The 12098-nt window shown below is 39.7% G+C and overlaps 1 protein-coding gene across 1 annotated transcript; it reads right to left on the bottom strand.

Annotated features, from left to right (window-relative positions):
- Nucleotides 1-1129: 1129 nt before the first annotated feature.
- On the bottom strand, nt 1130-6407 carry GNGT2 (G protein subunit gamma transducin 2). Its single transcript, XM_075277178.1, has 2 exons — nt 6004-6407; nt 1130-1466 (listed from the first exon to the last, which is right to left on the bottom strand). Exons 1-2 carry the CDS (start codon nt 6085-6087, stop codon nt 1341-1343), a joined length of 210 nt encoding a protein of 69 aa, XP_075133279.1. The 5' UTR covers nt 6088-6407; the 3' UTR covers nt 1130-1340.
- Between the last annotated feature and the right edge of the window lie 5691 nt (nt 6408-12098).

The raw sequence follows: 12098 nt of genomic DNA, 5'->3' as shown, positions 1-12098 counted from the left end.
TGTTTCTGATTGGTGATCTGAATCACACCTCCTGCCTGACGCCGCCCTTCTGACATTACAGAACTTAAATAGCACATCAGGCATCACAACTACTTGGCGCTTATTGCTCGGGAATGGTGGGGCTAGAGAGGAAATTCCAACTGTTCTGAAATCAGTTGAACGGAGCCTATTAAGAGATTCTAAGCACTAGAATTGGTGGAAGAGGTGAAAGGTCCTCCTTAATAGCAAGCTAACTTTATTTTATAAGTTAGAATGATCATGGCAAGACCAGAAATTTTTAACTACCTTTGCTGAATAAAACCAACCATGTAATACATATTATATATAGATAATAGCTTCTGTATAGTATATACCGTTTTTATATTCAAAAGTTTAATCTTTTATAGTCTATGTCATTAGGTCACACTGGTTTCCACAACATCTGAAGTGATTGACATAAATCTTAAAGTCTGTGGCAGCCAAGCTAAGAAGCCCCGATGAGATTACTTGAGACTTGTAGTTTAATATCAGGGTATCAGGACTTAGCCTGAGAAGTCCGTCTTAACCGAGTGATTAGTGACAGGGACTGTTCAATCCTCCCGTGACACAAGGAGAAATAAAAAAAGATCATGTAATCTCTGACATACTGAAACAAATTTACTGAAACAACCAGCAAAGTAAAGAATGTGAGGAAGTAACACATGAATGCAGACTCAGTCTAGACTTATATGTGATTTGTAGCATATACAGGAAAACATAGGAACTGTAGACACAAAATCATGGCGATATTTAGGTAAAACTGTTTGGAAAGATGGGTTTTTTTTTCGTTTTTTTTAGATTCATCAGAAAACCAGAAATAGTTCTTATTTGATGTGATCTTTACATGTTACATGATATGGTATGATTATGTCTTTAGTATGTCATTGTATAGCTAGATATGTACCGTAATACTGTAATGTCTTATAAATGTAGTATACCTTAAGAAATCTAATCTGTGCATCCAGAAGGGGCTAACCCATACCTCCCAGCATGCATTAGATCATGACCCTTCACCTTAGGTAATTCGGTCATTAAGTGGTGACAGTAGACCAAGAGATAATACCTGTTAATTCAGTGCAAATGCAGAAATACAAGGAGATATTGCTCTGTTTTATTATAGATACCTTAAAAAAATCCAATTGTAAGTTAATTAGGGTTGATTGACATTCCCACTACACATCCCATCATCCTCGACTTTAATCCAATTATCAGAGTAGTCTCATTTTTTAGAATCTTACACACAAGCACAATTTACTCTATTGACTACAGCAGGATAAGTAAAGTTCATTGACTGGTTCCAGGGATCCGGTTCAGTGTGAGTGTCAGGACACAGAGCAGCCACCCTTCTCTTTAAAGGGGTTTTTATCTTCTGGTACACCTTTAATTAAGGGATCTTCTGTTGCTAGAGATTCAACATAGTTCTTCATTTCCTGGGCAGATTTAGAGATCTTCAAAGAAAGAAGAAAATAATTATTTTTCCAAATACAGGCCATGTCCATAAAATTACCATCCACCATTGAACCACAGTGGTCCATATGAACTGTCCTCAAAGACCACAAAGCCCAGACCACAGCACCTAGACCTGATCTCTCGGACCCCTGTACAGCAACCACTAATCTAAAACCTCAGATGGTGTTACCATTTACCCAAAGCCAAGATTAATGCCTTCTTTGACTGCCCATGCTTGAGATTATAAATTAGTGTACCGTCAGAAAGTCAGAGAAGGCCACCATGCCAAAAAATATCCTACTGTTGCAGAAAACCATATTGCCTTAATTTCTTCAAGAGTCGCTGAATATTTAAAGTGGTTGGCTAGGATTTTTTTAATTTAAATATCTGATCCTGTGGAGGTGGAGGACAACGGGCAGCCCCTGCACAGATCAATTCTATGACACAACTTCTGACATCTGTACTATAACACAACACAGACCCAGAAGCAGGTGGCTCCAGTTCTCGCATAGTTGCCAGGAGCCAGTACTGCAGCCCCGATCCAGTTTATTTCAGCCACTATACAGTGCATGGAGCCAGCTGCAGGTGTCGCAAGAATCCTTTAATGAGAGAAGGCAAACAAAAGCCATATTAGTTCTAGATAATAGTATCCCCTATATTGGCAGAGGGTGTGCATCATTTGTGAGGAAGCACCTACAGTACCTCTTCATAAATCAGGCATACCCTCCACTTGTCCGTGAGCCTGCACTGAAATTTACACCAGATTTCAGGGATCATGTACACCAGGCATAATAAACCCTGCCCTGATCACAGCATGCGCCTCGCCATGACTTCTTCCAAGAAAGTGATGAGGGCAGTGCAAATCTGCACAAATAAACATATCTGTGCAAGAAAACCAGTTTACAAGGCATGATAAATCTCCCTCAAGGTGTTATGTGCAGGGCGTAATCAGATGCTACATGACATATTAAAATTGTGAACTGACGTACTGACTTCCATAAGACTTATCTGATTTATAGTGACCTATATGATTGCAAAAGGTCTGTATTGAGGTCATAATGTTGCAAAACTGGAATATATGCCGGATACATGAATCCTTAAATGAGACTTACATTACACAATACACACTAAACATTAGGACTTTGGCTGTTACCCATTGCTTTACATATCTGTGTGACATGCACTAAGGTCACTGTCCTGGGAGGGGGGAGGAGGAGTTGTCGCCATCATATTTTATCAATGGTATGATCCCTATAACATGCAATGTAACCTTTCATTGTGATCTTGCCCTCTAATAATAATAATGAGACAATTGCTGGCCTTGCGCTATTGTCCACACCAGTGTGATAACTGCAATATTTCTTTTCACATAGATAGTGACATAGAAGATACACAAAGCCTGAGTAACACAAAATAGCAAGTAGGAAGTCAATCTCCTAGAGATCTCAGCTTTAAAAAAAAGTTGCCAAGTATGCTTAAAGGGATTCTACCATTAAACTACTTTTTTTTTTTCTAATTACCAGGTCAGAATAGCCTTAAGAAAGGCTATTCATCTCCTACCTTTAGACGTGGTCTCCGCAGCGCCGTTCCGTAGAAATACCGGTTTTAACCGGTATGCAAATGAGCTCTCCGCAGCAATGAGGGCGGTCCCCAGCGCTGAAAGGCCGATGAGCGCATCCCCATTGCTGCCCGAGAGCTCTTTCCTGCGCCACCTCCTTCTTCTTAGCAACTCCGCCTCTTCTGGCTTCTCTTGCTCTTGTAGTTCTATACAGGAGCATAGAGAGGCCACCCCAAAATGGCCGCCGGCTCCTGTATTGAACTGCAAGAGCGGCTACCCAAAAATGGCCGCCGGTGTGCCCTCATTGCTGCGGAGAGCTCATTTGCATACTGGTTAAAACCGTTATTTCTACGAAACGGCGTGGCGGAGACCACGTCTAAAGGTAGGTAGCCTTTCTTAAGGCTATTCCGACGTGGTGATTAGAAAAAAAAGTAGTTTAATGGTAGAATCCCTTTAAGTTCTCTACTTTAGATTTAGCTTTTTTTAACCCCCTTCCTGACATCTACTCTACATGCACAGTGAATGTTGGGTGCTTATATATGGCTAAGACAGTATCATAGCCATTGGGTACACAGCACAGCAAAAATCCAAAAAGTCTATGAATGACAATGACTCTGATGTTAAATATCATCAAAATGTTGTATATACCCCAGAAAGGAACCAACAAACTACATAAAAAGCTCTTACACAACTTCATGCACAGGATGATATAAAAAAATGAATTTCAGAATATGACAATGCAAAGCAAATTCTTGCGAAGATTTTTTTTATATTTTCTTTAGAAATAGTAAAGCATAAAAAAATTCTATAAATTTGATATTACTGGAATCAACATTTTGACCCCAAAGTGAACGGTGTAAAAAAAAAAACTATACCAAGTAACAATAATAATTTTTTCGCCATTTTGCATTTGCCATTTTGTTATATCGAAAATGATAAAATGGAAAGTGGCTGTTGCAGGAAAGAGTTAGTCTATACTTCTCCCTTCTGCTCAATCCACTCCTGACTTTGCCTCAAAAAACCTCAATAAAATCTGCAACAAAAAAGCAGCTTTTCCACAATATGGGGCCTTAGTCTTAAAGAGAATGTATCACCTACTGACATATTCTTTTACTTTCTGTTTTAATTTTATGATACTTTTTTTTTCTATTTGATATTGCAGAAGTTTCTGTTAACAGCATTCAGAGACATACTTTACAGCATATGGACATAGGAAACTAGTGTATACAGAGGACTATAGCAGCCTGGAGACTGCAGACTGGAGCAGGACTGGAATAACCCAGCAGGTAACAGGCCCTATCTAGTTACTGATCACGGCCGCCTCTGCTTCCCCTTCTGCATCCCATATGACGTCACTGTGGCCCCTGGAGAGCCAAAGGAGAAGCAGATGTTGGATGAACCACAACAAATACTGCTATATTATACCATGGGGTCTGAAAAGACCCCAGAGTATAATCGGAAGCCACGAGGAGGTGAGTGAACATAAAAACAAGTATTACTCACCTCTCATGCACTCTGACATGACTCCCTGTAATTTTTGGGCTTCTTTTCTTCTGACATTGAAGCAGGCCGAAAGCAGCAGGGAGTAAGCCGGTAACCAGGAGAGGTAAGTATAATAAAAGTTTGTGGGTGGTCTACTCTGGGATATAATACTGTGTAGAGGAGCCAAAGTGGGACATAATACTGAGTGAAGGGGCCACTATGGGACATAATATTGTGTGGAAGGGCCACTATGGGACATTATGCTGTGTGTAGGGGCTGCTATGGGACATACAGTCTGGAGGCCACTTTGGGACATTATAGGGTGCTATACTATGTGGGGGCCAAGAAAGAGGGTGTTATGCAGTGGGGGGGAGGCCCAAGTCAAACATTTGCTGTGGAGCCCAGTTTTTGCTAGTTACGCAACTGCCCAGGGAAGAAGGTTTAATTCACTGTATAATGGTGCCCCCAGGGTACTGCAACCCTGTTCTTAATTAATAAGGAACAGAGCTGCTCCTGGCTCCATCCATCGCTATAGCTTGCGGTGCCCATAGGCAGCCAAATTAGCTGATCAGTGCGGAGTCTCGGTGTCAGAACATTTAATTTAGACAATATGTGATTTTATGAGGATACATAACCTCAATAAGCCTGTAAATTCCATATACAGTCTATTGTTTTTATTTTTTCACTTTTGCTGCCAATCAAGGTAAAACATGTGGAAATAAAAAGGCTTTTACTTCTAATACACCTTTGTCTATAGACATGTATAAGTGTATCAAAAATAATAATAATAATAATAATAATAATAATAATAGTCAGAACTGAGTTAGGCAAAGGAAAACATATATCAAGGTAGTTAGTGATACTCTGAAATACTCTGCGTTGCATAAATAATTTCTCACGTCATACTTCTACCTAAAACAACATTCAGTTATGCAATAAGGTATACAATCAGATATTCAGATACAATAAATAACAACATATGCAACAACAGAATTTATAAGACAAGAGAACATACAATTAAAAAGGGAAAATACAAAAGAACATACAAAATTACAAAATATGAGAGAACATACACCTACACAAAAAGTAACACACAAAAGGTCTTAATACACAAGATTTTACAAGAAACGAGATCATACAAGAGATATTCAGTACTGTACTAAAAACATACAGGTATATAAAATATCATAACACAAACATGCAACTATGAAAGGAACATAGAGCTAGAAAACATATAACTATACAAAAAAATACAACTGCACAAGAGAACATCACACAAGAGAACATATAGCTGCACAGGAGAATACAACACATGAATACATAACTGCATGCGAGAACAACTACACAATGCATATAATGTAAGAGCATACAACTACACAACATAAGATAATGGAGCGTACACATACACACACAGACCTAAAGACCTTACATATAAATTAGGAGATAGCTTCAATCGGAAATCATTTTGATGGGAAAAAAAAAATGTGATACGTTACCATCACTCTTTCCGTTTTGACCTCCTTCCGTAACTGCTCAACTTCCATCTTCAGAAGGTCTTTTTCTGTCATTTCCTGGGCCATTTCCTAATGCTATAAAAGCAACACAGAATATATAGTCCCCGATTTATATATGTATAAAAAAGGAACTATTGGTATTCACAACAGATCCCTGAGACTGTAACCTGTGATTGATGTTTGTGTAGTAGTCCCAATATAGGTCAGCACCCTATGATGTTCTTCAGAAGGTCTGTGTGAGGAAAACTCATGGATGCTTCTCAGAATATGGCATGTTGCAGTCCATCTAAATGTATGGAAATAATGTGGTTATCTGTATATAGAGAGGGTGCTTAGCCAGGCCCTACTATCTCCTCTCATGTCTCATCCCTCTCATTCAGGCGATATGGAGGACCACAGATGGAAGATCCAGTTTAATCCTAATCTGATAAAGGGCTTAGCATCTAACCTGCTTACAGCTCTGTGGGTATATACAGTATATACATCTATGTGTCAGATGAAGAAAAGAATTCTTGATGTCTATCATAGCCAAAGAGGTGTTCAGTAAAAAAACATTATTATTCATATGGGCCTTTCTCCGATATAGGTTATACATTTATTGGTAACATACGAGAGGCTATTTGTATCCCTTTATCCATCACAATTAATTGTATCCGCTCAGTTTCTGCTCATTAAACAAGCTGAAGCCATGTCTAGTCTGCTAAGCATTATTGTCTCTCTCCCCATTTAACAAGTATAATAACTAAGAACTGGGCCAAGGAGAATGGTGCCATTATTGTTATAGGCAGATTACTGATTGAGAAGATTTGATATCATTACTAGGTCATTAAAACATTGACAGGAGCTGATGTAAATCATATATTGACCTGGGAGCCAGGGAAGCTTTGAAATTCACCCAACTCCGCTTACCCATCAGTATTGTCAACCTGTGCAAGGCTCCTGGTTCCTCCTCTATCTTAGTACTGAAAGATAAGTTTAAAAAGTGTAAAGGACCATGGAATTAATGGTGCTATATAAATAAACAATAATAATTTAAAAAAAAGTATATAGTACCCTTCAACTCTACATGGCATGCACTTGAGATAAATAAATATTGGGTTATGCTTCCTAAGGTTAAAGGAGCGAGAACCAGGAGGTTATACTATACTGACATACAAGACCATCCATGACCTATACGTCCATACATCTCTGGCCTAATCTCCTGCCACCTCCTCACACGTAATCTATGATCCTCACAAGACCTTCTTTGCTCTTATCCACTCTTAACAAAACCACCTGTGCATTGCTATAGGCCTTGCTACCATGATGCATAAGACTGCCCCTCACAATCACAACCTTGAGGAGCAGCCTAAATATCCCACTTCTTTGGGAAAGCTTATAACCTACCATAACCCTGTTACATAGTTACATAGTAGATGAGGTTGGATAAAGATGTCAGCCCATCAAGTCCAACCTACAACCCATTACACATTCATTTGGATAGCTTGACCAACACCCGCTGTCCCTTTCGTTGTAAATGTTATGTTCTTGTCAACACCAACCTTCTTCCCATTGTACCAGTTGGTCACTTAGTTTATTGCGATAGTTTTTGTATTATGTATGAAAACCCTTTTCATATGTACAGTAATATGAAATTATTGATACTCCAAAAATAAATAATTCACATTTTTGATAAGGCTTGTAGGGCTGGGCAATTAATCGAAAAATAACCAAAATCAAAGGATATGTCACTAATAGAGATGAGCGAGTAGTGAAATATTCGAGATTCGATATTCGTTTCGAGTAGAGCCTCAATATTCGACTACTCGATCGAATATCAAATCCCATTATAGTCTATGGGAAAAAATGCTTGTTTCAGGGGAGACCACTATTGGACTAAAGGAGAGTCACCAAGTCCACGAGTAGCAGGAGGAGAGTATTTAGGAGGAGTAAAGTGCAGTTAAAGCGCCCGGACCCCATAGACTATAATGGATCTGTGTGCTTTAACTGCACAGCGCTTGCAGTTGCGCTGAGATTCCATTCGGGGGGGGGGGGGGTCTTCCTGCAGACTCCTTCCGGACGGGAGGCAAGCGCTAATGTGAACTTACTCGTCCTGCAGAACCAGCATTGATTGGCCGAATGCTATACAGTATATAGCATTCAGCCAATCAACGCTGGTTCTGCAGCAGGCTCTTCTTTGCTAGTCGGGAGAGCTGGCAGCTTGCGTTATGCAGGAGCTGACGTTTTCTCATAGGAATGCATTGACCAGTGTTGATTGGCCGAATGCTATACAGTGTACAGCATTCAGCCAATCAACGCTGGTTCTGCCAGGGGCTCGTTTGTGAGGAGGTGGAGTCTAAGATCGGTCCACAATGGAGACTGCTGTGGTCCAATCTTAGACTCCTCCTCCTCACAGACGAGCCGCCAGCAGAACCAGCATTGATTGGCTGAATGCTGTACACTGGCCAATCAACACTGGTCAATGCATTCCTATGAGAAAAAGTCATCTCCCGCATAACCACAAGCTGCCAGCTCTCCCGACTAGCAAAGTAGAGCCTGCTGCAGAACCAGCGTTGATTGGCCGAATGCTATACACTGTAAAGCATTCGGCCAATCAATGCTGGTTCTGAATCGAATCTTTACTGCAAATAGGGGTAGTATTCGAATGAGTACGAGTATTTCGAATACCATAGTATTCTATAGAATACCTACTCGATCGAATACTACTCGCTCATCTCTAGTCACTAACTGTACTTTATCTAATCAGGCTTTTGTGTATGTGAATATCCAAAGCCAATATTCAGTGGTGTGGCATATAAGTAGAGAACATGGCATGTAAAAAGTGGAGCATCCAAAAATATTTGTTCACTCTGTCAGTGACCAAATGCTTCATCCTTAGTGTGAGAAGAAGCGCTATCGGAAGTCTTTCCTCCCGCTGCGGTTAGGCTGTACAACCAACTCCAGGCTAAGCACAGATCACTCCATACAGAGAACTGAAAGATCCTGAAGTTTTGATATCCCTTCCACTATCTTCGTCCTTTATCTTTTTTTTATCTGAGCTTTTTGTATGTTGAATTCTTGTATTTTATTGTATTATCCATGCTGCTGTAACACATTGAATTTCCCCATGGTGGGACTATTAATGGATTTTCTTATCTTATTCTTCATAATCAAGGTAAAATGTTCAATTAATCATGATTTTTTATTTAAGTCATAATTGCCCAGCCCTAGGTAAGGGGTTATTGGCTATGTACATCCATGAAAGAGACAGAGGTCATCAGACCCTTCAATAGACATGGGCTCAATAATGGGTCTCAAAGGTCACAGAAAACATCCATGTTGGAAATAACTTGGATCCAATCACTTACCACTAGGCACTGTTTCTTATAGGATCCTTCACAAACAACCTATTTGTCACCATAACCCAGCATAGTAATACAGCCCTGCAAATAGATAGTTTATGTTCACCTGGTGTTTCCTTTTGTGAATCGCTGCCTCTGTTACAGAGATATCTCAGGTTTTATCAATATAGAAATTATGTCTTTTTTCTATGTTTTCTGGTCCTCGCATCCTGCGTCTGCATTCCACAATTCTGGAAATGAATGGAGCCTGTTCTCTCTTTTCCAGGATTCTTATGGTTGATGAGTTTATGTCCATGAAGAACCTCACACCTATACTGTACGACACAACTGAAGCATTCAATAATACATGATTGTATTGATTGGAGTTCCAACATTGTGGAGAGTACCAGTCGCTTCTTGGTTCTACGGCTCCTCCATGGGGTCAGGAAAATGCATTATGATTTCTATGGTTATAGATCCATCAATTACAGTTCTATGAAAAAGTTTGGGCACCCCTATTAATCTTAATCATTTTTAGTTCTAAATATTTTGGTGTTTGCAACAGCCATTTCAGTTTGATATATCTAATAACTGATGGACACAGTAATATTTCAGGATTGAAATGAGGTTTATTGTACTAACAGAAAATATGCAATATACATTAAACCAAAATTTGACCGGTGCAAAAGTATGGGCACCTCAACAGAAAAGTGACATTAATATTTAGTAGATCCTCCTTTTGCAAAGATAACAGCCTCTAGTCGCTTCCTGTAGCTTTTAATCAGTTCCTGGATCCTGGATGAAGGCATTTTGGACCATTCCTCATTACAGAACAATTCAAGTTTAGTTAAGTTTGATGGTCGCCGAGCATGGACAGCCCGCTTCATCCCACAGATGTTCAATGATATTCAGGTCTGGGGACTGGGATGGCCATTCCAGAACATTGTAATTGTTCCTCTGCATGAATGCCTGAGGATTTGGAGCGGTGTTTTGGATCATTGTCTTGCTAAAATATCCATCCCCGGCGTAACTTCAACTTCGTCACTGATTCTTGAACATTATTCGCAAGAATCTGCTGATACTGAGTGGAATCCATGCAACCCTCAACTTTAACAAGACTCCTGGTGCCGACATTGGCCACACAGCCCCAAGCATGATGGAACCTCCACCAAATTTTACAGTGGGTAGCAGGTGTTTTTCTTGGAATGCTGCTTTTTTTGGACGCCATGCATAACGCCTTTTTGTATGACCAAACAACTCAATCTTTGTTTCATCAGTCCACAGGACCTACTTCCAAAATGAAGCTGGCTTGTCCAAATGTACTTTTGCATACCTCAGGCGACTCTGTTTGTGGTGTACTTGCAGAAACGGCTTCTTTCTCATCACTCTCCCATACAGCTTCTCCTTATGCAAAGTGTGCTGTATTGTTGACCGATACACAGTGACACCATTTGCAGCAAGATGATGCTGCAGCTCTTTGGAGGTGGTCTGTGGATTGTCCTTGACTGTTCTCACCATTCTTCTTCTCTGCATTTCTGATATTTTTCTTGGCCTGCCACTTCTGGGCTTAACAAGAACTATCCCTGTGGTCTTCCATTTCCTTACTATGTTCCTCACAGTGGAAACTGACAGGTTAAATCTCTGAGACAACTTTTTGTATCCTTCCCCTGAACAACTATGTTGAACAATCTTTGTTTTCAGATCATTTGAGAGTGGGCTGTCCATGCTTGTCGACCATCAAACTTAACTGAACTTGAATTGTTTTGTAAAGAGGAATGGTCCAAAATACCTTCATCCAGGATCCAGGAACTGATTAAGAGCTACAGGAAGCGACTAGAGGCTGTTATCTTTGCAAAAGGAGGATGTACTAAATATTAATGTCACTTTTCTGTTGAGGTGCCCATGCTTTTGCACCGGTCAAATTTTGGTTTAATGCATATTGCGCATTTTCTGTTAGTACAATAAACCTCATTTCAATCCTGAAATATTACTGTGTCCATCAGTTATTAGATATATCAAACTGAAATGGCTGCTGCAAACACCAAAATATTTAGAACTAAAAATGATTAAGATTAATAGGGGTGCCCAAACTTTTTCATAGAACTGTATTTTCTGTTCCCCTCTGACAAGCCTCAGCTATGTGGTGTACCTGGGATGGCTATGGCCATTATCGGGGAGCCCAGACAATGCGGATAACAGGGCCGCCATCCAAAATCACATTCATTTATTTGATCCCTACGTCCCCCCTTTTTTTTCTTTCTTCTTCTTTCCTCCCTCTTCTTCTCTACCCCCTCTAACATCTCACTACACCTTTATAGAAAAGAGACTGAAAACTTGTCAGATTATAATAATATGAATTTCTTTAAGATCAAAATTAAAGAGCAGAGAATTGTTGGCGTTGTAGAAGCAAACAATATTTCATTACAACTTCTTTAAAAGTATGTTTAAAATTTTAGATGAAGAAGTTCTAGTCTTCTGCAACTAGCACATATAATGGAGACCAGTTAGTACACAACTTACCAATAGGACCTTTGGACCACTAAAGACTAAGTGGGTCTCAATATTAAAGACGCATCATTCCTTTTACTCCTAGCATATCATCTGTAAGGAAAAAAAACATGTGATCCAAGCCTGTCATCCATGGGAAAACTTTCAGTAGAAGCACAAGTGGTTGTAGAACATTGTCACACTAGCTTCCTATGGGTGGGTAGTTTTGACTTTTACTTCTCCATTCAAAGAAAGAACTAGTTCTCAAAT

Source organism: Leptodactylus fuscus, chromosome 6 (genome assembly GCF_031893055.1).
Source record: "Leptodactylus fuscus isolate aLepFus1 chromosome 6, aLepFus1.hap2, whole genome shotgun sequence".
Lineage (NCBI taxonomy): Eukaryota > Metazoa > Chordata > Amphibia > Anura > Leptodactylidae > Leptodactylus > Leptodactylus fuscus.
Note: the sequence above shows the minus strand (reverse complement) of the source record. Positions and strands in the feature narration are given on the sequence as shown.

Bases quoted from the DNA above. Each gene is read 5' to 3' on its own strand.
- GNGT2 (XM_075277178.1), bottom strand. From the start codon at position 6,087: ATGGCCCAGGAAATGACAGAAAAAGACCTTCTGAAGATGGAAGTTGAG. The intron at 1,467-6,003 runs GTAACGTATCAC...CTTTCTTTGAAG, and splicing joins TCAAAACGGAAAGAGTGATG to ATCTCTAAATCTGCCCAGGA.